The sequence below is a fragment of the Pinus tabuliformis genome, chromosome X (assembly GCF_031772625.1).
Source record: "Pinus tabuliformis cultivar Carrire ecotype Pingquan chromosome X, CPIR1, whole genome shotgun sequence".
Classification (NCBI taxonomy): Eukaryota; Viridiplantae; Streptophyta; class Pinopsida; order Pinales; family Pinaceae; genus Pinus; species Pinus tabuliformis.
The window spans coordinates 1130006804-1130033272 of record NC_142308.1 but is presented as its reverse complement, the minus strand read 5'-3'; the positions used below and the strand labels follow the sequence as shown (position 1 = coordinate 1130033272).

The 26469-nt window shown below is 38.3% G+C and overlaps 1 protein-coding gene across 5 annotated transcripts in view; it reads right to left on the bottom strand.

Annotated features, from left to right (window-relative positions):
• LOC149143811 (Glycosyl hydrolase family 47 protein) overlaps positions 1-26469 on the bottom strand; it is a 425142-nt gene that overhangs the window by 127989 nt on the left and 270684 nt on the right. For all 5 annotated transcript variants that reach the window (XM_089447853.1, XM_089447852.1, XM_089447854.1 and 2 more), the window contains 3 exons: positions 6722-6794; positions 6413-6522; positions 6186-6236 (listed from right to left, as the gene is read on the bottom strand). In XM_089447853.1, coding sequence (XP_089303979.1) covers positions 6186-6236; positions 6413-6522; positions 6722-6794 — 234 coding nt within the window. The remainder of the gene's footprint in view (positions 1-6185; positions 6237-6412; positions 6523-6721; positions 6795-26469) is intronic.

Sequence of the window (26469 nt, the reverse complement as noted above, 5' to 3'; positions counted from 1 at the left end):
TTTCCTTAAAGCTCTGTCCTCCATGAACTTTACATCCCGCCGAACTACTACCTTCCTACTCCCTAGAAGATAGACTCTATATGCCTTAGCATTCTCACTATATCCCACAAGATATCCTTTCTCAACAATTTGATCTAATTTCTTTCTCTTTTCTTCGGGTATATGCCAATACGCTAAACTCCCAAATATCCTGAAACAACCGACTTCAGGTGCCTTCCCTGTGAAGCCCTTCTCCAGAGTGATTTTGCCCAATGCCCTGTGAGGAGTCTTGTTTTGGACATAAATTGTCGTCCTGCATGCTTTTGCCCACAGAAATTTAGGCATATCCTAATCATACAGCATTGCCCTAGTTGCTTCCAAAATAGTCTTGTTTTTCCTTTCTGCTACTCCATTCTGCTCCAGATTGTAGGGAGTTGTCCACTCTCTTCTAATGCCTTCCTTAGTGCAAAAATCAGTGAATTCCTTGTCAATATACTCCACCATTGTCTGAGCGCAACACTTTTATCTTCTTTCCTATCAGATTCTCCACTAGAGCCTTGAACTCTTTGAATCGACCAAAAACCTCATCCTTGGTTTTCAGAAAGTAGATCCAAGTCTTTCTGGAATGGTCATCAATGAAGGTGACGAAGTATTCGGCACCACTAAGAGCTTTTGTGGACATCGATTCGCAGATATCTGAGTGTATCAATCCTAGCACACTCTTAGCCCTATTGTTACTTTTGGAAAACGTTTCTTTGGCATACTTTCTTAGAGCGCACCCTCTGCATACATCATCTCATTCGGTACTTAGTTCTGGAACTCCTGATACTGTTTTCCTGAGAATTCTCAAAGCCCCATAGTGTAAATGTCCCATCCTCCTGTGCCATAGTTCATTGAAATCTTTGTCTCCATTACTACCTATCAGTGCCATTGGTGATTCTAGCTGCAACCTGTACAACCTATTACTTTTGATTCCAATCTGAGCCTTCTTTTTCCAACTCGGGTGTTTGACATATACTTTCTCCTTAATGGAGAAAATGTCATAGCCCTTGTTTTGAAGTTGAGATACGGAGAGTAAGTTCATCCCTAATCTTGGCACATGTAGCACATTGGTTGCTCAAAGCCGCTCTCCTGCTTCGGTTTGAAATACCACAGTACCTCTTCCTACTGGAGTACACTTTGCCTTATTTCCCATGGTAATCTGAAAATCATTCTTTCTTCCTAATAATCTGAAAAACTATCTCGGATTCCTATCATATGCCAGGAAGCTCCACTGTCTATATACCAAACCTCGGAGGAGGCAGAGCTTGCTAAGAAAGCGACTCCTTCCAATCTGGAAGCTAACATAGAATAATTGTAATTCATGTCCCTTGGGCATTCTTCTGGAAATCTGCACGAGTCCCCTTGAGTGGATGCCTCTACATCATGCTCTTGATCCATAGTTGATTTTCCTTTCGTGTTACCAGATCTCTGCTCTGATACCATACGAAAATTTCTAGACTGAAATTCTACTACACCGACTGATTTATTTCACCTATTTATTATTCACAATAAGTTATTTACGAAATCCCTTCAGCAAATATTAAAATAAATTCTACTGCAGTTATCACACAATTACCCAAAGAAAAATACATGCACAAGAACCAATCACATCAACACAGTTGTTTTTGGACAATTGTCCCCGAAAAAACCCAATGTGGGAAAACCAGTGCAACACAAGGACTTTATTAATCTTCAGCAACAATTGCTTTTACAAAGAATGATTTTACAGAGAAACTAAAAGAAAACACCTGAGACTTTCTCTTTGAGACTTTCCGACACTTTGGAGACCCTGCTCCCACTCCTATGTCACCTCTACATCACTCTGCGTGGCTCTGCGTCCCTCTGCGTCAGCCTGCGTGAGGGTTGCGTCTCTCCTCTGAACTGCATCTCTCTCTGCACTGTCTCCCATTGTCCATGCGTCACCCCTTCCTCAGTCATTGCCTGTTGTTGATGCCCTCCTCTTCCTCCACCCTGCAACTCTCCCTCTGAAATTGATCTCCTTTACTTGAGAATCGATTTTCCTAGAGATACTGAGTATCTGTCAGTGTATCTCCAAATGATCCTCAAGTCTTCTCTTATACTTTTCCTGTTGATGAATCAATGGCCGAGATTAAGTCTCTAATCAACGACTAAGATTAAAACAGGCTTGATCCTCGTCTCTTAGAAGCTTCTCACCCTTATCTTTGTTAATACCCATTAATATTTTTATTTTCCTATGTTTAGACTTAGGAACCCATTAAAAACATTAATTATTTTAATAACTCCTCATCCAAGTGGAATTTCTCAAAACGATTTCTAGGTCTTGGAGATCTCATGTGCCTTAGCCTCTCCTCCAAATTTCAAGGCTAGAGCACATCCGATGCTACCAAAAATCTCAACAAATAGTCCTAGAAGGACATACCTAGTGAACATTTGGATGGGGTATGTACCTTGAGAGGTAGTGAGTGTCTCACATAAAGCCTCCTAGCCAATGTTGCAAAAAGCAAGGACATTTTTCGAAGCGGGGATGTGGAAGCGTCATTTCCCAAAAATCTAGGAAGTGAAGCATGTCGGAAGCCTCTACTATATATTTGCATTTATATTAGAAAAACATCCAAAATACCAAATTACTCGTAGAAAATATGAAACCATGATTATTTTTACATAAATCAAGATAGATATGGCATCCATTGTACATCAATGATTAATTATTCTAGCATCAACCATATAGAATCTAGACTCTTCTTCTCTTGTCTAGCCTTTGCCTCTACTTCAATTCTATAGGGATATTAGTCAACATTGCCTAATTTTGATGAAACAGCCTAATCTAAGACTTATAATACAGTAGAGAAAGCTTAACATGCCTGATCAATGATTTTGACTTGAGTGAAGGGTACATACTTGCTAAGGCCATGACAAAGGAGTTCGACAATCAACAACACCAACACTGGGGTACATATAGGGCTTGATGCTCTTGATTAAATGCCAATCCCGTGCCCTCATACATGATATAATCCAATAAAACGCCACAATCCCACTGATCTTGAAAACTCTTAAGTCTGCTGAATTTTGAATGGGATATGAAATTATATTTTCTCCATATGAAGTCTGATGAAGTTGGAACCATTCTCAAATATCCTGAGTCATTTCATGGTAATGTTAAAAATTTAAGTAAAATGATGGAAATGAAAGATAAAGGAGAATGTCACTTTTACTTTAAGAATTTAACATTACCATTAGGGAGCAGCTAGGAAGAATCTAGGGAGCATCAAGGGGCACCTTGGGAGTATTCGGAATGTGTAATTCCTCACATAACAGTTCGAAATTTCCAACAAAAAAGAACAAAACGTCCTCGCAGAACCGTGTGAACTGTCCAACTTCTCTTGGATCTGCTCGTGATCCACTGTGGATACACACCCAAACGTCCATAGATCCGCACCCGACCCTTTCCGGGTACGCAGATCAAGTATTCGGAACCGAGGATCGAACCCCCACAAATCCAATTTTCCAAGAATCACCAAAAAAAGGCGAAACCGCAAATCTGATTTTTGGATCCACAGTTCCGCTAAAGGATCAGTGGCGGATCTGTACGAGACGCGGTTCTGCCTCCAGATCCTTGGGGGGGGGGGGGGGGGGGGGACGATTCCTGCAACTATGCTCCCAGCATTGTGCACTGATATCAGAAGAGCTTGTCAGGTAAGGCCTTACTATGCTGACAATGTCAGTTACGATGTTGATGCTTAAAGATGGCTTACCAATCTGACTCTTCTTATGAGAACTCTTCAGTTTGAGAATATCCTTGTACCAGTTGTACAATTATGAATACCTCCCTAGTTAAGAGGGAGTGTTGGAAAATGTAACTAGTTTCGATCTTCATAATTGTCATTATACTCATGTCATTATGTATATCTTATGTAACAAGCAAAAGAAAAAATAAAATATTATTTTCAAGCATGGGTTTCATGCTTCTTTTGATTGGTCAACTAGGTTAAGCATGTTCTTCATGCTTCTAGGGTTTTTCATGTCATAAGAATTATTGTCATGAGTCAAGAGAGTCAATATCATTTGTATAAGACCCTATTGGGCAAGTTGTAACTTGTAAAAGAATTTATTTTGAGTCTAGAAAGTCAAAATAAGCCTCCAAGTTCAAGTCAGCCCTACCAGTGAAAATTCAACCTAGAAAAGGCTATTTGACCTCATGAAAGCATATATATAGAAGGAGATTCAACTCATTTGGATATACACTTTTGTAGTTCGATCTCAAGCAAAAAAAGAAGAGCACAAAAGACTAGAAGACAAGGAGAAAATCCAACCAAAGGAAGAAGATCTGATTTCTATCCATTATGTTGACACATGTGAAGGTTTTAGGGTTTCTGCAGCTGTTGCAGGGCTGAGATCGAGGTTGCAGGAGGGCACTCGATCAAAGATGTAGACGCACAACTGCGTGCCTTGATCAATGCAACCAGAACTACTTGACTACATACTTATCGCGCCAAATAAGTCGATCTGTCACAGCGTTTATCATCAATCGCACAGGAAGAAACATCATTAACACATGAATAAAGAGGTTGTGTCCATCATTCACACAACCAGGTAAGACTTTTATTCTCAGATTTAAACACAGTTCAAGCATCAACTATCTTCAATAGCTTTTATTCATGGGAGCTTTTGATATTGCAACTAACTTAAGCATTCTTATACGCCAAAACATCCCCTACTGTGGTGTTCAAATCACGAGTTTTCCATTTATACCTATACCAAAACAATAAAACAAATAGAAACAATTTCTTTGATTGAATCGTCTTCAAATCATAGGTACTCAAACCACATTATCTTTGGTTTGCTATCCACAACCTCAACTTACTATGGCCAAGAATATCAACAAGATAGGGTCGCAGATCAATCGAGCAAAGAGACCTCAAATCAGAGCAACAATCAATCTTTTGCCACAAAAAATGTGTGTTTTCAACGAGATCTTCTTGCACACTTCTTTAGCCCACAAATATACACACATATATATTCATTATCGGATGGTCCAAGAGGTATGTGAGCCGACGTGGTACAGTCCAAAAATTCATAGTGATGACCAATTGCGAGCCTCACGTAACCATATAACCATGCAACCATATGACCATGTAATCATATAACCATGCACATTCTTTAATAAAAAAAATTCCTCATAATCATTGAATAGAAAAATGTTGCTCCATACTCTTTAATAAAAATATTGAGATTTATGGCCCATTTAGGCGGCCGACTTCAACTAGCAATGGAAGTTGTTATAACCTCCTTTTAACCAAATATTTTTAATGGTAGCCAACCCAATTGACCTTGACAATGGGGTCCAATTTCTTCTAAGGGGCATCTCTCTTTAACCGAGAGGAACCATGTGACATGCCACCTATCATTGGAAACAACATGACGAGGACACTCAAATGATGATGGTGTGGAAATTAAAATCACGGTCCTTCCCATTCATATACCCCAACAAGTGCGGGGCATCAAGACTTGGGCTTCCTTTCCCTCTCTTCTAGGGCTTCTTGTCCATTGGTACTTCCTATTATTGTAATCCAATGATGCATATTAAAAGTGTTCAAACACTGACATTGACATTAATGACGACACCATTCAACAGAATCTTGAACTTTCTAGAAAAGAGTACAAAACCCTATAAATATGACTCAAATTATGTCACTACAATTTAGTAAAGTACAATTCTCATATCAATATATCTTTGAACATGTCTTCTGAAGACAACCTGCCTTATAATTGGGTAGCTTGGAAAAGGCCCAGGTCACCTGCCTTATAAATAGGTTGTAATAGAACCTAGGTCTGTTCCATTCTCAAGGCACTGAAAGAATAGACTCTAATTTACATCGAAGTGGACATAGATTGGTCAAAGAGTAATTGCTGAATATTTCCTAGTAAATTAGTCATGGATTATTATAACGTTCCCAACACATTATTACCTGTTCAAGCTATATATCGCAAGGGAAAATGTGGTATTAAAATGTTGAACTTCTATGAATTAAGTCAATCAATTCCAAAAAGAATTGGCAAAATGATAATTATCAAAACAAGAACAAAAAATCCCAAGGAATCAAACAAGCATACTAAACATTAATTTTTTTAATTTATTTTGAATGAATCTATTTAGTAATTAATAATGCATGGGATAAACTTACTTTCAAGAGATACTCGTAGAATGAGTCTATGCTGGTGCCAATTCCAGCATCCTACAAATGTGGGAGGAAAATAAAAATTAAAAAAGTCAGCCCCAACTGAAATTCTTTGATGATAGTAATTGCTCAGTCAAAAAGAAGGCAGGCAGTTCTAGAAATTAAGTAAAAAGGAAATATCATAACATGATTTTACTGAGATTTTCTGTAAATGTAGTAACTGCTAATCACACCTTCTGAGTCCAATGCCCAGAGAAAACATTTATATGAGCTCCAACAAGACCAATTTCTGAGCGTTGGGCCCAGAGTCCCAGCACTGCATTCTTTGTAACTTTCTCAAAAACTGCAAAAATAATCATGCCACATATTTGCCACTGATCAGACTTCAAATATTTGTGTCTAAAAATAGTTCCCTTGATTTTGTAGTTATATCCACTTCAGCTGAAATACTTAAAAACCAGTATTTTCCTTAAATGTGTATGTAAGCATTGCACAAAGGGATGCAAATTATATCAGTGAAAAGGGGCAGTTTAGTTATTTACTGGGATCTCCAATCAAGCGACTCAAAAGCCCAAACTCCAAGGTAAGAGTGCCACCTCCAGCCGTTGAAGTGACCTGCAAACCACAAATGATAACAATTTACCATTCCAAACTCCAAATAAGCAATTATTTTTCCAAAATGCAGTGAAGTGTTATAGAATTGGCATCATGAAAAATTGAAAAGAAAAATATAGGGGGCATTTCCTGACAAGCCAAATATGATATCACTGATCTTTAAGGATTTTGACCATTAGCAAATAGAAAAACATATCTCAATGCAAGGCTGTCCCTTCTTAATTCTTGGCTACAGACTCTCTTATTGGCAAAAAAACTTCAGGAAAAAATACTGTTTAAGGAAAAGGAAATGAAATGATATTTAAATTAATCTCCACTAGAGACCAACTAGGTGAAAGAGACTAGAGATTACATCCATCATAACAGGCCTATAAAAAACATGGGGTACAAGAGGCTCCCTAAGATAAGAAATGAAAAGAAAAAATGAGTACAACAACAACAGGAAAAGAAACGACATAACCTAGGGATACAAGTAGGTTATTGTGAGGGGAAAACCTAGAAAGTGCATGACAGCTAATGCAGAAACAAACCCGGTCAAGAGAGGATGAGAAACATAAATATATATAATAACTCAGTCATAATTAAATAATAACTTATAATGAAAGGACATGTACAACTATAAAGACATCACTATAAGGCACTCTCACCTATATATTTTATATATAGGGGGTCTTCATTTGTCAGCCATATCAATTCTTCATACATTATTGAATATATTATTATTTTAACCTCTGAATTACTTTATATTATAAATATTTTGGATATATAACTCGTGAGCAAGGTTTGACCATCACATTTCATATAAAAGTTTTTTTTTATCCCAGCCGTTTGCCATGCTCCTTATTATAGTTTCTCTGACCAAGCTTTTGATCACAATCATTTCCTTTATTAGAGTTTCTCTAGTTTCTTCAGGTATTTGACCACAAGACTGACCTTTGGCCACTTAAGCTCAAGAATTCCATGAAGAAGAGTATTCGACAGGTAAAGAAAGAAAAATATTAGAAAACAAATTTACATCCATTGTAAAATCCAATTCATTGGATCCGTATAGCCATATGATCGATTTATCAAAAATAAATAAATAAATAAAGTTACCAAGAATCCGTATGGAAAATTCTAATAAGTTCAGCGTTGTACAATTGAAATGATTGACTATATAATTTAATTTGAACTGCCACCATACAATTTAGCGGCTAGCCACCACCAAGTTCCAACCATACATCTGTGGTTGTCATACCATTTACATGTAATCTTTGTACCACTTGTTTAATTGCAACCATGCCAACCAATTAACCACCGGACAGTTCATACCCCCACCACCCAGCAAGACCATAGCCAGTCATACTACATCCACATAGAAGTCTCCACCACACCCTTACTTAGCAGCCACTATTGTACCCTGGCTTAGCAATCACTGTCATACCCTTGCTCAACAGCCACCATCACTTCACCATAATCAATGCATCCACACATTTCACCATACATACACCAAATTTTTATTGTTCTTGGCATTACGTACATATGAATTGCAAACAACATCCACGGTTCCACCCCACAGAGCAACTATGTCATTTTTTGCTGCAATCTGTTCAGAGTAGGGCTGTACATTTCCATACTATCCTCCTCCTACTATGGTCGTACATTGCTTTCCTTAAAGTTGTCATACAACAATTAGAAAATAATATAGTATTCAATTAATCCCCTAATTGTTGCCGTTTAGGAACTTCCAGGCCACCACCCAACCATACAATAATAGTGGGCCATGCAGTCTAATAAAGTCACCTACCAATTTCTGCCTTCGTTCTCTGCCATACAGATTTCTCGTTTTATGAACCGACTATTGCCAAATCAGTTCGTCTATTGCTGTACCACCATAGCTTTTTTTGTCGCTGCCAATAAGAAATAAAACATTGCGTCCATACAATCACACCACACTGTAATATCCCCAATTTTGTGAGCATGGGAATTTTACCTAATTTTGGTATTATTAAGTAAAGAGGCAAATATTATTTTGGAGAAAGCTGGCAAGTATTATTTAATTAGAGATTGGCGGCAAATTATTATTTTATTAAAATGGAGGAAAAATTCACTTAGTGGAAAATGGCCCCCACCAATAGAATAATAATTAAAAAATGATTCTAGAAGCATGGGGAGAAATTATAAAAGGAGGATGAACTCATTTGCTAATTATCTTTTGACTATTACATTTTATCTTTCATCTTCTCTTGGGGTTCTTTAGCACAAGAAGTGTTGTTTAGCACCAGAAATTCCAAGCGGAATTCCACCTCTACCTTCGGTGAACTTCGAGTGTCACCCTAGGGGAGTAAGGAGTCCATCTTAGGGCTTCTCTATGAGCTACACTGCATACTATTTCTAGCTAGAGTGTGCTTCTCTTAGGGTGTAGAAGGAAATTCGAAGGGGTTGAGAGAGGCTAGCAGAGAGTGGAGTTTTGGCTAGAGAATTTGCAAAATTATCCATAGGGAGGACGAGTTTTTCCTTGGGGATTTATAGGGCCGAGGGTGCTACATTTTGGAGGACCAAATTTATCTATTCCAGGGCCTACGCAGGGGTTTACTAGCAGCTTTTGTGCACTTGAAGAGATTCATAATTTGGGGAGCATTCAAGTTGGGATCTGCTTGGTGATTGAGGGATTTCTTGGAGGGAGATTTGGAATTGGGACTAATTCAGCAATATCTAAACTATAGGGCATTTTTTGGCCAAAATGGGCAATTTACACTTGTTGGGGGTCACGAGGGGTCGATGGATTCAGCCCAAACCCTTTATGGGTTTTTGTCGGCTTGGTGAGAGAAGGCTAGGATTAATTTTACAGAATTTTCTGGGCACTTCTAAGGACAGAATTCCTAGTTCCATCTAGCAGACAATAGCTCAAATTGTTGGAGGATGGCGTAGTTTACCCCGGGACCATTTCGACCACTAGGGTCCATGAGATATTTCTGGGTTTTGTTCGAGCTGGTGTAGAGAGCCTACATTAATTTTGCAGAAATTTTGGAGTAAATTTGAGGGCCAAAATCTCAGTGCACCTACAGCAGCAGTGGCAGTGATTTTCTAGATCAGCGCAGAGGTTGTTGGTGGAGTCATTTTAGCACTTGGGCATTACAATTCTGACCTGGGGTTTGCCTAGCTTGCTGTAGCAAGCCCAGGATCCTCATTCCATACTCATTTGTACTCCATTTTGCTCAGAAATAAATAAAATGGCTTAGAGTTGTGGTGCATTTCCTCTTGTGTTTGATTTCCTGTGTATGTGTTGAATTTCCTAGCTATCGTTATAGTGCATGTTTCTATTATTCACTTAATATTTCCGTTAGGAATATTACAGTGGTATCAAAGCCATAATCTTGGCTCAGCCTGTGGGAAACCCTTCATTCTATGACAAGACCAAGAAAAAAAAAACTAAGAAATCATGGAATCCAAACAAAGGTTAAAATCAAACAACATGGCATTAACCTTGAATGAGGTGATTAGGATGCAACAAATGATGATTGATGTGGGGAAGCAGTTAATTCATACCACAATTGGGGATCAGGACCATTCTCAATTATACAACAAATCCACTATGCCCAAAATTATGGATAATGCTTCAAGATGGCAAGACCTTATTGAAACTGATGTGGAGTTATTGGCAACAAATTGGAAGGCATACCAATCATTAGGGCATGGCATTCAGGCGTTCCTCTCTTTTTGGGAGTTCTATGAACTAAGAGAAATGCACAAATCAATGGGAATTCATTGGAATTATGCAGGGAAAATGAGGAGGATTAAGGCAAAAGATGGAGTAGTTGAAGGGGACATGGTTGGCAAGGAGTCAATTGAGCATACACCTGTTGCTGAGATGCCATTTTTTGTTGAGGTGTCCATTGATGACGTACCCAGGGTTTGTTGATTTGGGGTAGCAACGGATGTGCTCTAGCCATGAAAATTGGTGGAGAGGCTAAAGCACATGAGATCTCCAAGGCCCCAGAAATGGTTTGGACAGATTGTACCTGGTTTGGGAGATATTAAAATAACTAATATTTTTAATGAAGTTCTTAAGTCTAAACTTAGGAAAAATAAAATATTAATGGATATTAATATAAAACTAGGTTAGAAGGTTCCAAAATTCATGGATCAAGCCAAATCTAATCTTAGCCGTTGATTAGAGATTTAATCTCAACCGTTGAAGGACCAACAAGAAAAGTAGAAGAGGAGGCTTGAGGGTCAGTTGGAGAACACACCAAAGTGATCAATGATTCATTTTGCTAGAGCGAGCTTGCTAAGCAAAGTTGAATCAGTGATCAACAGCAAGGGGCAGTAAGTACGAGGCAGAGAGGCAGAGACAATACTGAGAGACCAGCGCAGAAGTAGAGAGAGTGAGAGAAGCAGCCAGTCCAGGCTACGCAGAGCCCAGCAGAGACATCACAAAGACCAGAGGAACTTGTCATCCATGCAGAGGCTGCTGGAGTGACGCAGAGGGTCCAAGAGGCTGCGCAATGCCTCAGACGGTTGACACAAAGGGTCCTAGGGTTGACGCATGTCAGCAAAAGGTTGACGCACGTTAGAAGAAGGTTAATGCAGAGGCTAGAAGGGCCAGCACTGAGCTTCAGTTTTGCCGGAGAGGGTTTCCTGGGACAGGTTTTCTGAATACCTGTTTCCGAATATAGAGGTATTGCTGTTGTGTATTTTTCTCTATCGGGTGAGCCGGTTAGGCACCCAATTGTACTCAGATAGACTGCATAATAATATAACCCTCTAAATAGCTGCACCAATTTTCCCACATTGAGTTTTTCCAGGGACATTTGTCCAAAAATAACGGTGTCACTTGTGTGCTTGTTTTCTTTCAGTCAATGATCTGTAGATGTTGTGACTATATTGTGTTTATTTCAGTATTTAAATGTATTAAATAACTTGTTCGAATTTAAACAAGTAGAAGAAATAAATTAGCAGAATACAGATTAATTTTCTAACGAATAGACTTAGAAAATTCAACATGGTATCGGAGCGTGGTTGCAAATATCAGGAAAACTGAAGGCATCAGCTAAGCAAAGCATTTGCAGTAGATTCAGTTGTCCCAAGTGATAGAGTTGATCCTTGCAGAAAGCGACAAAGGAAGGAGTGATGTAGAGGGACTGCGTCATTAGTTTGGGCCAGAGAGAGGCCAGAACAGAGGTTGAGGAAGGCAGAATCAGGTTCACGAAGAGCCCAGGAGGGCTGACGCAGTTAGCTGAGGGACTTGATTTACCAATGCCGGGATTGCGTAGAGCCAAGAGGCTCAATCCTTCAGTTGCTGGGGCATAGGAGGCTATGGGTAGTTTGCGGAGCAAAGCTGGTGGGGTACAGTCATCAAAACAATACCTAACAGGGCAAGACCAAGCTAGAGGGAGTTGCTACCGAGGCGGATTTCTAGCCAAGGAATCTGGATCAGTGTTGCAGTTGCATAAACGATCGGAGAGTAGCAACTTGACATTGGCATAAGGATTTCCAGGAAGAAAATTGGGACTCAGAGGGAGTCCAGAAGAGAACTTCCAAACGGGAAGTAGAGAGACTCGGAGGAGTCAAACCGAGAACTTCCAGACGGGAAGTAGAGAGACTCAACAGGAGTCGAACCGAGAACTTCTAGGTGGGAAGTAAAGAGACTCTAAGGAGGCGACACAGAAGAGGATCTTAGGCAAGTCCTAGTGTTCTAGATCGAGTCTATGTAAAATTAATTTGGGAATAATCCTAACTATTTGGTTAGGTTATTTTATTACAAATTGTTTGGTCTGTTGGATTATATTTGTGTCACAGAAATGGGTAGTCTGTGAGGGTCTATCACAAATGGGTTTTCTCCCTTGAGATGTAAAAAATGTGAAAATCATGATGTAAAGTGTCTTGAGGGTTGGAAAAATAATTTATCCCCTCATAGGTTAATTAATTAAATTTTCTGGCCAAAATTAATTAAAATCTTAAGCCAAAAATTTGATTAATTCTAAGTCCTAGGTAAATTTAAATTCTCCAAAGACAAAATTCATTGGTCCTTCAAAAATTAAAGTTTAAGAGGTCCAGGGACTAAGGTAAATTAATTATTTTGTTAAATTTTAAGCCTTTGGTCCCTGGGGATAAGTCAAAGTCAAAATTTTGAGGAAATTAATTCAAAATTTTAATTTTTGAATTAATTAAAATGCATTTAATTGGGAAATTCGAATTTCCTCAATAATTTAAAATTTCAACGGATGAGATTAAAATAAATTTTGATCCTCATCAACAGTCGAGATTGCTTTGACGAGGACCACTCGAACTAGCCATTGGAGGATTTATTTTTAAATAGAAGGTCATTTGTCAATCAGTTCATCCGATCTCTGGATCGTGTACTAAGCGAAAAGCTCTCTTGTAATATTTTTGTGAGCAATAAATAAAGACTTTGGGGTTAAATTTCTGCTGGTGTTACTCTTCCTGGAAATACTGTAGGATGTGTCATTTTCATGCATAGATTTCCTTTTAGCCATTGATGATAGCTTTTTGAAGAGTGATTTGAGTATAGGTATCTTCCTCAGTCGCTAGGGTTTGAATGATAATTTAAGTTTTGAATATAATACCAGGTATCTCTATTTATCTGAATTTTATTATCGTTTCCTCACTCTATGTTGATGGTTAAATTGAATTTTGCAGGAAATCCTTGATTATTAGATCATCAGGCGTTCAGGGAAGTTCTTGGCTGAGCCAACCAACTCCCGATCCGTGTTTTCCAAAGAGGCCAGCTTAATTTGATCCCGGGCTTATCATAAGATATCTTTTATGGGTGATGCATGAAGGGCTTTGAGCTCATTACCATCTTTAAAATTTGAAAAAAATAATTTTTTTGTGCTAAATCGACAGATCTCGTTGTTGAGAGCCTCATATTATTAGATCTGGGAAGGAGATGGACTCACACTCCCTAGATCTGATAGATCTTCCATTTATATACATAGATCTCGAATTATTTTTAGTTTTCTATCTTGGGTTTTTCGGGTCATTGTATATATCGTTAGGGTGTTTTCTTGTTTCTTGCAGCTACAGATCTGAAGAAGAAAATTGTGCAGAGTCCAGACCTAGGCCCTGGAGGGTAAGATTTGGATCTCTAGGGTTCAACAGCATTATTTTCCAGAGATATTATTCAGAGATTTTGCAGTCCAGGGTTCAAATTTAAATTCAGATCTGAAAATTTATAAGGGTTTTACCGCTGAATCTTAAGCAGATGTATAGAATCTTAATCTGGTAAATTTATCTTCGGTTCTTGGGCTACAGTTTCTCTGCTGCCTGGGGTTTCCTGAGAAGAAAATTTCGAATTCGTTTTTACTATTGTGTTCTGGAAAATTTCGAAATTATTTTTATTTTAAGAGTTTTAAATCTGAAAAATTTTATGGGATTTGGAAAAACTTGGGGTTCTTCCTATGTTTTCCTTTTGTTCTCCCATCACACTTCTACTCCATTCCCCATTCGAATCCGCTTCTCATCCATTACTTCCATGTAGTTGCCTACGCTACTCCTCAACGCAGCAAACCCTCACACAGTCCTCCAAGCATTACCCTTCTCTGCAACGTTGTCATAGTCTGCATCTTTAGCTCATTGTTGCATCAGCGCTTCTGCAGGGTCCTGCAAACCCTTACGCAACTGCCATAACCTGCTAAACCCCTCTACGCATCTCTTCTCTCCTTCCTCCATTCCATCGAGTTGTTCCACCTTTTGGCTTCGTCCTCCCCATCAACCCGCAGCTGCCATTCTGAGCTTCCTCCCTGCCCATTGTAGCAGCTCCCTTCTGCCATCTCCGTTCCACTGACCAAACCCTCCATCTACATATTGTCCCCTGCAAACCATTCCTTGCTGCCCCATTCCTCTCGTTCCCTATCCGCAGCCACCATACCTTCCATCACTCCGCTGCCATTATCCTTCACGCAGTTCTCACCTGCAGTCTTCTTCCATTTCCGCTACTATAACCTGTGTTATTCCTCTAGTTCCCTCCGTCAAATGCAAACCCTCTCCTCGTTGCTCCTTGTCGCCGTCTTCCAGACCTGCAGCTGCAAAACTCAAAACATTCGACTTTCATTATCATTGTGATATATGCATTCTTTTTATTTTAATTCACTTGTATAATCGTAGGAGTTAGGGTTGTATATATATTTATTTATTTTTATTTGTATTCCACAATTTGATTTTGCTTTGATACGCTTATATTTTGACTTTATTTGTTTTCATTCCTTTTTTAGTTTGTAATGTATGATTTTTGTTTTATGATTTTAAAATTTTAAAACTTAAAAATCTAAAATATTTAAAAATTACAAAAATCTAAAAAATCTAAAAACTAAAACATTAAAAAAATAGTTTTTCTTTCTTTTCTTTGTGACATTTGATTTAAAATTTTTATTTTTGTTATTTTAAATTCTAAAAAATCTTTTAAAATTTCTAAACATTAAAAATATTAAAAAATCATAAAAATTCTAAAATTCTAAAAATTTAAAAATTCATAACATTAAAAATAAAAAAATAAAAAAAATTTAAAAAATCCTAGAAGTTAAATAAAACTAAAAACATTAAAATATTTCTAAACATTAAAAAAAAAAAAAAAAAAAAAAAATCCTAAAAATTTAAAAAAATCTAAAAGATTTGAAAAACATTTAAAAAATCTAAAAACTTTTAAAAAATTAACTTTTTCACATTTTAATTTTCTTTCTTTTATTTCTGATTTAAAAGATTCAATAAATCCTAAAAATTTAAAAAGAATTTTAAAAATCCTAAAAATTAAAAAACATTAAAAATTTCTAAAAGTTCTAAATTTGTGACTAAGGATTTAAAATGAAATAAAGGGGTTTTCGCTTAAACATTAAAAATTTTAATGTGGCCTATGGCCCATTAAAAATTTCGATTTTTTTAACCCATTGATTTGTTTTACTTCTTTAGTTATCACCTAAAAAATAATTAATATTTGAATTTGAAATTCCTTAGTGTTATTTAATGTATATTTTTCTATGGTCAAGGTGCAATAATAATTTTAAATCATATTTGGTTTTTGAAGAAAGTTAATTGAATCTAGATCTGGGCAGTTAATGAAAATCATTTTAGATGTGGAATCTTTTGCATGTTACAATGTTGGGTGTTTATATTGATTATTTATGATTGTCATTATTCGTCACATATTGAAGATTGTTCTAGATAACTTGTTTTATTTAGCTGATGGTTAATTCAAATTAAAGGCACTGATCTATAATTGTTTCTATCTTGTGGTTGTGTCTTGGTTACATTAGCACTTGATCTATTCATCTAAGTTAATCGAGATTCGTTTACATTCATCAAGTTGTCCATCATTAAAACCTCTTAGAATCTGTTTTTCATAGGTTATTTCATCCATTTACCTAGGGACTACCCCCCTTGACTTGTCTAGGTGAGAGTCTAAATGGAGTAAGAATTTAAGAGTGCCAGCCCTTACTCTGATCGTTGTCGCAGTGCCTAGACACTTTGTGCGACAACATTTTTTGGGGCCGTTGTCGGGGACTGGTTTATTGGGCCTTGGCTCTTCGACATTCATCTTTCATCTTTCTCATCTCTCATGGGAGTCGGTAAATGGCTGAAAGTTATCTTCAATGAAGGCATGAGCGAAAGAAAGAAATCATGGATAAGACAAAACAACAAATGGATGCAAAAATGGAATATTTACCTCAATGGTTGTCCTACAAATAGCAAGGAGTTAAATAATTTCATTATGGAGAAGTTTCGTAAGCGTGTGTGGGGAAAAGGGTTGGGTAGAAAAAAGAAGTACTATGTTCAGGATTTCAACCCCACTTGTGATCTCCAACAAAAAGAGTACATTGGAGCTAGCATTTCGTGAAGAGCAAAGATTCTTATTGCTCAATTAAGAACTGACTCACATCAACTTCGGTGTGAAATGGGAGGGTGGAAGAGACCTAAAGAATTTTGGGAAGAACAGGTGTGTACTTTTTGCACTACAGGGGCAGTGGAATCAGAAAAGCATTTCATTTTGGAATGTGATGCTTTCAGAGACATCAGGGATAGTGATGGCAGTATGTTAGCATCAATTCCTTGGCATTGTCTTTTCAATGAGGGGATTGATAGAAGGTTGGGTGAGTTCATCATCAATTTGAGTAAGAAAATGATTGAATTGCAAATGGAAAAAAACAAGGAGGCTGGTAGTCCCATAGTTTATCTTTAGTCTCGTGGACGTTAAAATACCATTCATTCATTCATTCATTTTATAATTTTGAAGTAATATTAAACTAGCCCAATCATATAAAAATCTATAAGCATCAAAACACTTAACTTATAATACATCTCGCGTTGTTAAGAAAAAAAATCATAAAAATTAATTAATTAAGTTATAACTTCATTTTAAATTATTTTATCATTATTAATTATAATAAAATTTAATATATGAATTTGGCATATATATGCATTTTTAAAAACATGTAACAACATTTTAATCATGGAGATTCCTCTGCATGAATTTACATTTTACCATGTAAATTCTTATTTTGTAAATAGGCTTTGTTACAATATCATGGTCAATACCATGGCTTATCACTAGCACATGCTCAAAAAACCATAACTCATTCATAGTCAACACACACACACACACACATAGAATTTAATTATATATTTTTCTCATTAAATTGAAAAGAAAAAGCACATAACTACCTTTGATATAAATCCCATCCATCTATATTAACTACTACTAAAAACATTCCTGTAAAGGTTAAATCTCTATCATCCACCTATTAATTAGTGATAATTAAATTAAAATTTTGGAAGCATTATTTCAAAATAGACACCTTTGGGCATAATTAACTTTTTCATTAAAGTTTTAAAAAAATTTATAAAAAGAAGAAAAACATTTCGGTTTTATATGTGTGTGTGTATAGACCTACAGGGCTTTGGAATTACAATGAATAAGCCCATTGTTAGGGCACTTCTTGCACTAGCCTATCAATTCAAATCCTCTGTTGATTAGCCAACAAATATATATATATATATATATATATATATATATATAACAAAAAAGAGTAATTAAATAGAAATATACTTTTAATAAGCATAAAAAGGGCCAATTTGAACTTAAACGGAGAGTATTAAGCCTCTTTATATATCCAATAGATATAATATATTATTAAGTATCTAAAAGTTTCCAAGTTTTCAATTGTTTGGAAATCTAAAAACAATTTAATAAGAAAAAGGAAGATTCTCTTATAATGGTTGCACAAATATATGTTGCTGATTATTTACCCTGAAGGAGAGTATTCAAGATAAAAGGATATATATATACATAGAGAGAGAGAGAGTATTTTTATTAGTATAAAAAAAACCAATACTAAGTTAAAAGGAGAGTATTAAACCTATTTACATATAAATAGATATAAAATATTATTGGATAAGTATTTAAAAAATTTCAAGTCTTTAATTGCTTGAAGATCTAAAATCAATTTTAATAAGATGAAAGATGAAGGAAGATTCTCTTACAGTGCTTGCCTAGATATATGTTGTGGATTATTTACTCAAAAGGAGAGTATTCAAGGAAAAGAGATTAATATTGTTATCAGCATGAACAAGAATCAATTAATATTGATATTGATTTGGCAAATCAATTATCAATTCCATAGCCACATATAAGTTAAAAGGAAAATATTTGTTGCAAGAGACAATATGAAATTAAGGGTTTGTCAACGTTAATTGGTATTTATGAAATATATATCTCAATTCAGTGTTACAACTATGTATAAAAATAAGACCAACATAATTCTTGGTTTATCCTGGTTTGAAACAAAGGGTACCTTCTTCTTAAACATAGAAAAAAAAAATGTTTCTAACGAGCTCTTCAATTACCTCCTGATTATTTAGCAGATAAATTAGGAATCATGCATTTAATTATCAATCCAATGTTTGAATGGAACTTGTGAATTTTCGTGCACTGTATATGCTAGTACAATATTGTTAAGTATCAATGAAGTTGTAGTACTCTAGATGTGTTTTAGAGTAAGATATTAGTTTTTTAGCACACTTCTACCTAGTGGGCCTAGGAAACTTAATGTTGTAACCCCCAACACATGTAGAACAATCCACACATGCATAAAGTAAATCACAAGCAAAAATAAATCCTACAAGAAATAATCTGGTGACTCGCTCAAGGTTTATGGTGATCATGATCCTGAGAACAAAGATGCATATGCAATGGTAGAATGTTGATAAACTACAATATACAAAAGTCAATCTAATAGTAAAGACAATGTTGTAAATATAGAAAACATAGTAGTAAAATACAATTTGTAGAGACAGAGTAAGTTAACTATTCAAATTTATGAGTTGCAATGATATAAGGAAACATAACTACTATTCAGATTAATCAGCAAACAGAACTACTTATCATATTTATCTTGATTAGTGAGTTGCAGTATCAGATAAGAACAGAGTAATTTATCAAGTTAGCGAATTGCAACAATGTACATAAACAGGGTAATTTATCAAGTTAGAGAGATGCAAAAGCATAAAAAATTAACTTATTAGATTAGCTAGTTGCAGCAAATTAAAGTTGACAGATTAACAAGTTGCAGCAAAACAGAGTAAGTTGACAGGTTAACGAGTTGCGGCAATATAAAGAAACTAAGTTACTGAAATGTAAATGAAAGTAGAAACTAATCTATAAGGTTACAGGTAGTACCATGACATAACCATCAGAAAACCATGAAGAGCCCTTCTACTCATGAATTATTTATTCTATTTAATATATATATATATATATATATATATATATATATCATTTTTAATTCTTTTAACATGTCATGCACCACACTAGTTGGTTTTCACATTCCATGAACCCAAGTGTGCCTTTTTATGGGTTTTCACGAGTGGGCTTTATTATATCAACAAAATGTAGGAATAAATCATCCGACAAAGATTTCTCCCCTACGGACAATCTCCATATCGCTATCAAGCCATCATTTATTGATCTTCCCCAAGAAGGATTCTTTTGATAGGGGTATGTGATATAAACAAAGTCGATGTCCATTTGTCATCAACGGAGTTCTTTCCTCATCAATAGTACGAAGCTTGATGGCCCCACTATCATACACTATGTTAATCTCATAGGGTCCAAGCCAACAAATGCTAAAATCTCCTCTAAAATCCTTGAACTTTGAATCAAATAATAAGGCCCAGTGTCCAACCTTCAATCTCTTCTTCTTTATGAACGTGTTATGCCACCAAGCTCTTTGATGTTGGTTCACGATTGTTTGACGTAGGGCGGCTTAACGAAGCTCATCCAATTCATTGATCTGGAGAAGTCTTTGTTGTTGTGTTTAGGGTAGGTCCATATCAAGTTGTGCTATTGTCCTTAAGGGTCTATATTTTTGTCTCTATTGGCAAAAGAACTCTCTTCCCATAAACTAACTCATATGGCGTGCAGCCAATAGTAGTTCGCCATGTTGTCTAGTAGGCCTATAGTGCTTCAAGAAGTCAGTTTGCCCAGTCTTTGAGGTGCAACCAAACATCAGTAAGAGAACCTATAATGGCAGCCAAGAATCCTTGACTCTTGACTTTGTCGAATAAGTAGTAGATGATCTTCTTGATCCATCTTCCAGCAGTGTTGTAAGTACTTGTAACCCATCTTATGTAGTTCACATAGAGGGAGAATCCATGCAAACAAAGTGATTTTCGACTTCTCTTGACCTTAGCTCTAATACCATGTTGGAAAATCAAAGATATTCAATTAGGGTTTGATTCTCCTTTCTTGATAATTACTTGTGAGAGTGTTGGCTTCTTTTACTTTTTTATTATCTTATCTTTCATCAAGCAATTACCATATTATGTGTGTATAAAGATCACAAAACAAGAGACACAAGATATAGGCACATGCCAAGGCAAAGCCTCCCTCGAGGGGAAAACCAATAAAGATAATTCTTCCTTTCAATAGTATTGTTTGAGACTCTTTACCCTAAACCAAGACCAGACTTTCCGTCCACACCATATCATCCTCCTAGATCTTCGACCCCTTCCAGCAGCGCCGACTAGGCAACAGCTTCCGACAACAACGAAATCTTAGGAGACTTCAATCTCCCAACCAAGACCACGAAATAGAGAGAGAGAGAGAGAGAGAGAGGTACCAAAAGTTTGATTTTCTTCCTCTCTATAGACTTCCCCAAACTCGCACTTCTTTCGTCCTCCCAGCAACAGACTTCGCACTTCTCCAGCTCTTCTTGAGATATCAAACTTGCTTGAGAGTGAATGCTCCAAATGACTTCGACCTCCTTGTATATATAGGCTTCTTGTGGGTCAAATGAGGGTTCTTAGGCCGACTTGATCTCTCTTAGGCTGACATGATGTGGACGGTACATAATTCATATTTGACTTGATACAAAACCTTTTTACATGACTCGAAAGCCCAAGAAGGGTCTCTTCGAATGTACAATGACTCTATAAACTCAAAATTAATCCTAGGAGTCCACAATGGGACCTTGACTAATATAATGATGACCTAATCATGAAACCCATGCTTTAATAAGTCATTGTTACAGTAATAAAAATTGTTTTCTTCATTCTTTTGACAAGTACATTTCATAATGACTCAAATACATTATTGAAGAACGAAGCACATAGTTACATTTTCTAACAAATTCTTTGTCTCATTTTTGTTCTTGGTTGTCCTCTATTGTGCATTTGATTTATGTTCTATTTACAAATTGTTGTTTTTAGGTAACAATGGTATATTCTATGCTTTAGAGCAATTTTACTTCAATTTCTTTATTAGCCCAATATCAATATCTACTTTAAAAATCACATCAACATGATAGTAAAATGCAGATAGAACATAAACATAAACAGTAAAATACAAGCCAAGACAAGACCACACAAGATGTGGTACCAGCCAGGGACAAACCCCAATGTGGGGAAACCCTTGATCAATTCTTCTTATATTCTTCAATAGTTCAGCAGAGAGAGAGATACTACAATTTACAAGTCTGATAATTTATGACAGCAGTGAAAAGCCCTAACCAGAAAAGTCAACATCGATCAATAGGGTAGATTCCTTCCTCAATTCAGCTTAGTCAAACCCAGTCAACTTCAGCCTCCAACAGCAAGTCTAATCAGCCCAAAACAGTCTGAAAAAGTCCAGTCAAAACTGGTCAACAAAAGTCAACTCTGCGGCCAGCCCTAGTATAGTCAACATGTTGAAGTTTCTAAGTTTACTTAGTTAGAAACCCTCCATGCACTTTATCTGATTTATTCCTACCTACTTGTTATTTTCCTTAACGAGTTATTTACAATGTAAATACTAAAAATAAACACTAGTGCATGCTCAAAATATTACAGATGAGCAACTAAAAGAAACAGAAACAAACACACCATATGACACCATTATTTTTGGACTAATGTCCCTAGAAAAACCCAATGTGGGAAAACCGGTGCAGCTATCTAAGGGTTTTCTTATTAAGCAATATCATAGTACAATCTGGGTGCCGAAACTGGCCCACCCAACAGAGAATTTCCTTAGCAGTAATACCTCTCAGTTTCTCACAAATCTACTGGCTGAAACCCCAGATAATCCTTCCAGCAGCTACTCAGCACCAATATGCCCCAGAAACCCCAGCGTCTACCCACTCTGGACTGCGTTAGCCTCTCCTAGCCCAGCGCTGGCCCTGCGTCAGCCTCTCCTAGCCTACATCAGCCCCAGGAGGCCCTACGTCAGCTCTCTGACCCTCTACGTCAGCTACGCTGGCCTCTCTGGTGCTTTGCGCAGCACTTAGCTGCCTCTACGTGGCCCTGCGTGAGCATTGGCTGCTCCTGCGTCACTCTCTCTGGGCTGCTCTACTGCTCTCCCGACACTATCTCTGCCTCTCTATCTCTCTGTACGCAATGCCCCTCAGCTACTTTCTGATCATTGATTTTATCTCTCTTAGCAAACCCCGCTCTAGAGAATAGAATCACTAATCACTCTGGTGTGTTCTCCAAGTGACCCTCAAGCCTCCTCTTATACTTTTCCTGTTGACATATCAACAGCCGAGATTAAGTCCCTAATCAACGGCTAAAATTAGATCTGGCTTGATCCATGTCTTTTGGACCATTCTAACATAGATTCATATTAATACACATTAATATTTTATTTTCCCTAAGTCTAGACTTAGGGACTCCATTAAAAATATTAATTATTTTAATATATCCTTATCTATTTAGAATCTGCCCAAACTCTTTTTGGGTATTGGAGATCTCATGTGCCCCAACCTCTCCACCAAATTTCGTGGCTAGAGCACATCTGATGCTACCCCAAATCAACACTCCCTCTTAGCGAGGATTGTGCTCTAGCAATACTCCTCACTGAATATTACTCTGATCATCTGGCATCGGTACCTGTGCTAATGCTAGGCCTTCCTGCTGAACATCCTCTCCACTGCTGCCTCCTATGCTGCTGCCCATGGTTCTGCCACTGCCACTGTTGCATCTGTACGACAGCTCCCTCTGCATCCGTGCTGCTGCTGGTCCTTTCTCCCAGCACTGCATCCGCACTGCACCTCTACTCATCATGTTGCATCGTGATGCCCACTGCTGCACTGCAACGCAATTACTGAAAAATAAGTAACGGATCTCCCAATCCGACCTCCCTGTTGGGCTAGAGACACCAACTGATGTTGAAGCTCCCTCTACCACTGATAAGTGCTCCCTCTCTGACCTTTGTGTTGCTGCAACAACTCCCTGCATCTCACACCTTTGCACACCTCTCTGTGCCATCCTACACTGGTGCAACACTCCTATGCCTCTCGCACTGCTGTAGCCTGCTAGCCTCATGCTGTCTTGGGACTCCTGCAATGTAGCTCTCTTTGCCGCTCCATCCGCATCTGTCTCTACCCACGTCAACCAGTCCTGCTACTTCTCTTCGGGGCTCCCATAGCAAGGTCTAATCCAAGAGGCTGGGTACCTCAAGGATGTTGCCCCTCATCGCCTTTAGTCCGCCTGACTACAGCTTGATGTCTCCCCACTTCCACTCAAGTGGCGCATGTGCACTCATGGCACAATCATCGTCTGTCAAAGCTTCCTTCTCTACCCGTGCTGGCACTGCCTTAGTCTCGGAAGACTCTCCCTTACTCTTCTTCCTTGGACACTGGGTCGCATAATGACCCAAGTCCCCACAGTGGAAGCATTTGATCTTGGAGAGATCTTTCTTCTTTCGCTTTTCCTGCTTTCGCTCAGATGCTAGGCCCACATCTTCCTCCTCCTCCTTGACTTTGATCCCCTTGCTGCTACTACCCGTCTTCGACTGTCGTCTAATCTCTTCCTGGTGAAGAGATGCCCACATCTCGTCCCAAGGTGGAAGTGTCCCTCTACCCAGTATACTCTCGACAAATACTTCGCAGTCTTCTAAGACAACATTCAGGGTTGTCCTCACCATTAGCTCCTGATCCGGTGTCGCCCCTATAGTAGTCAACTGGTCTCAGATCTCATTCAATCCTCCAAGGAAGGTGTCAATCAATTGTCCCTTCTTCATCTGATACGACCCCATCTGATTCTTAAGCAGCATTCCTCTCTGCACAGAAGTATGCTGGTACAGCTTCTTGAGAGCCTCCCACATCTCAAATGTTGTTTCCTTCTCGGCTATGTGTGGTACTACATGATCCTTGACCCCGTCAAGAATAATGCTCTTGGCCCTCGCCATCGCCTCCTCGTACCTGTCATCATCATTGGGGTCGACTGGGAGAGCTATTACCTTCAAGGCAAAGTTCTTGACACGATTCCTGTCAAGATTCTAGCCTTCCAGACTGCGAAGTTCGATGCTCCGTCCAGTCTATCCTGGTCTCTTACTACGTGTAATGCCATGATGCTCCTCTACTTCCCTCTTGGAAGTTCTCTGTTCGACTCCTCTGAGTCTCTACTTCCCGTCTGGAAGTTCTCTTCTGGACTCCCTCTGAGTCCTAATTTCCCTCCTGGAAATCCTTCTGCCGCTTGTCAAGATGCCCCCTAGTCTAATCGTCTTGTGCAACCGCACCACTGATCTGGGTTCCTCGGCTAGAAACCCTCAGTAGCAACTCCTCTGGCCCTGCTCTGTCAGGTATTGTTCTGACTACAGTACCTCACCAGCTCCACTCTGCAGTATTCCTGCAGCCTTCTAACCCCAACAACTGCCTATCTGTGGACTTTGTCAGCTCCTCTCTGCCTCACGTTGGCCCTGCGTCACCCCGGATGGGTCTGCGTCAGCCCTGGAAGGCCCTGCATCAGCCCTCTGGCCCTTTGCGTCAGCAACGCTGGCTTCTATGGGGCTTTGCGCAGCTCCCGGCTACCTCTACGTGGCCCTGCGTGAGCCCTGGCTGGCTCTGCATCACTCTCCTTGGCTTTTGTGCTGCTAGAAACAGCTTCTGTCACCTCGGGACCACTGTTTTTTTGCTACTATTGCTCCGCTTGGGTGATGTCCTTTAGTCCTCCTGTGATCTGCGATCACGCTCTGACACCATGTTGAAGTTTCTAAGTTTACTTAGTTAGAAACCCTCCATGCACTTTATCTGATTTATTCCTACCTACTTGTTATTTTCCTTAACAAGTTATTTACAATGTAAATATTGAAAATAAACACTAGTGCATGCTCAACATATTACAGATAAGCAACTAAAAGAAACAAAAACAAACACACCATATGACACCATTATTTTTGGACTAATGTCTGCGAAAAAACCCAATGTGGGAAAATCAATGCAGCGATCTAAAGGCTTTCTTATTAAGCAATATCAGAGTACAATCTGGGTGCCGAAACTGGCCTACCCAACAGAGAATTTCCTTGGCAGTAATACCTCTTAGTTTCTGACAAATCAACTAGCTGAAACCTCAGATAATCCTTCCGGCAGCTACTCAACATCAATCTGCCCCAGAAACCCCAGCCTCTGCCCACTCTGGACTGCATCAGCCTCTCCTAGCCCAGCGATGGCCATGCGTCAACCTATCTTGGCTTGCGTCAGCCCCAGGAGGCCCTGCGTCAGCTCTCTGACCCTCTATGTCAGCTATGCTGGCCTCTCTGGTGCTTTGTGTAGCACTTAGCTGCCTCTACATGGCACTGCATGAGTACTAGTTGCTCCTACGTCACTCTCTCTAGCTGCCCTGCTGTTCTCCCGACACTATCTCTGCCTCTCTGTCTCCCTGATCACTGAGTTGCTCCTGCATCACTCTCTCTGGCTGCCCTGTTGTTCTCCCAACACTATCTCTGCCTCTCTGTCTCTTTGATCACTGATTCTATCTCTCTTAGCAAACCCCGCTCTAGAGAATAGAATGATTGATCACTCTGGTGTGTTCTCCAAGTGACCCTCAAGCCTCCTCTTATACTTTTCCTGTTGACATATCAACAGCCGAGATTAAGTCCTTAATCAACGACTAAGATTAGATCTGGCTTGATCCATGTGTTTTGGATCATTCTAACACAGATTCATATTAATACACATTAATATTTTATTTTCCCTAAGTTTAGACTTAGGGACTCCATTAAAAATATTAATTATTTTAATATCTCCTGATCTGTTTAGGATCTCCCCAAACCCTTTATGGGTATTGGAGATCTCATGTGCCCCAACCTCTCCAACAAATTTTCTGGCTCTGACTAGTTCCCAGTTTGGGGGATTTACCAGTTCAATCTATTGTCGCACAGAGTGTCTAAACACCGCGACAATGCTCAGATCGGGGGTTGTCACCCTGATCC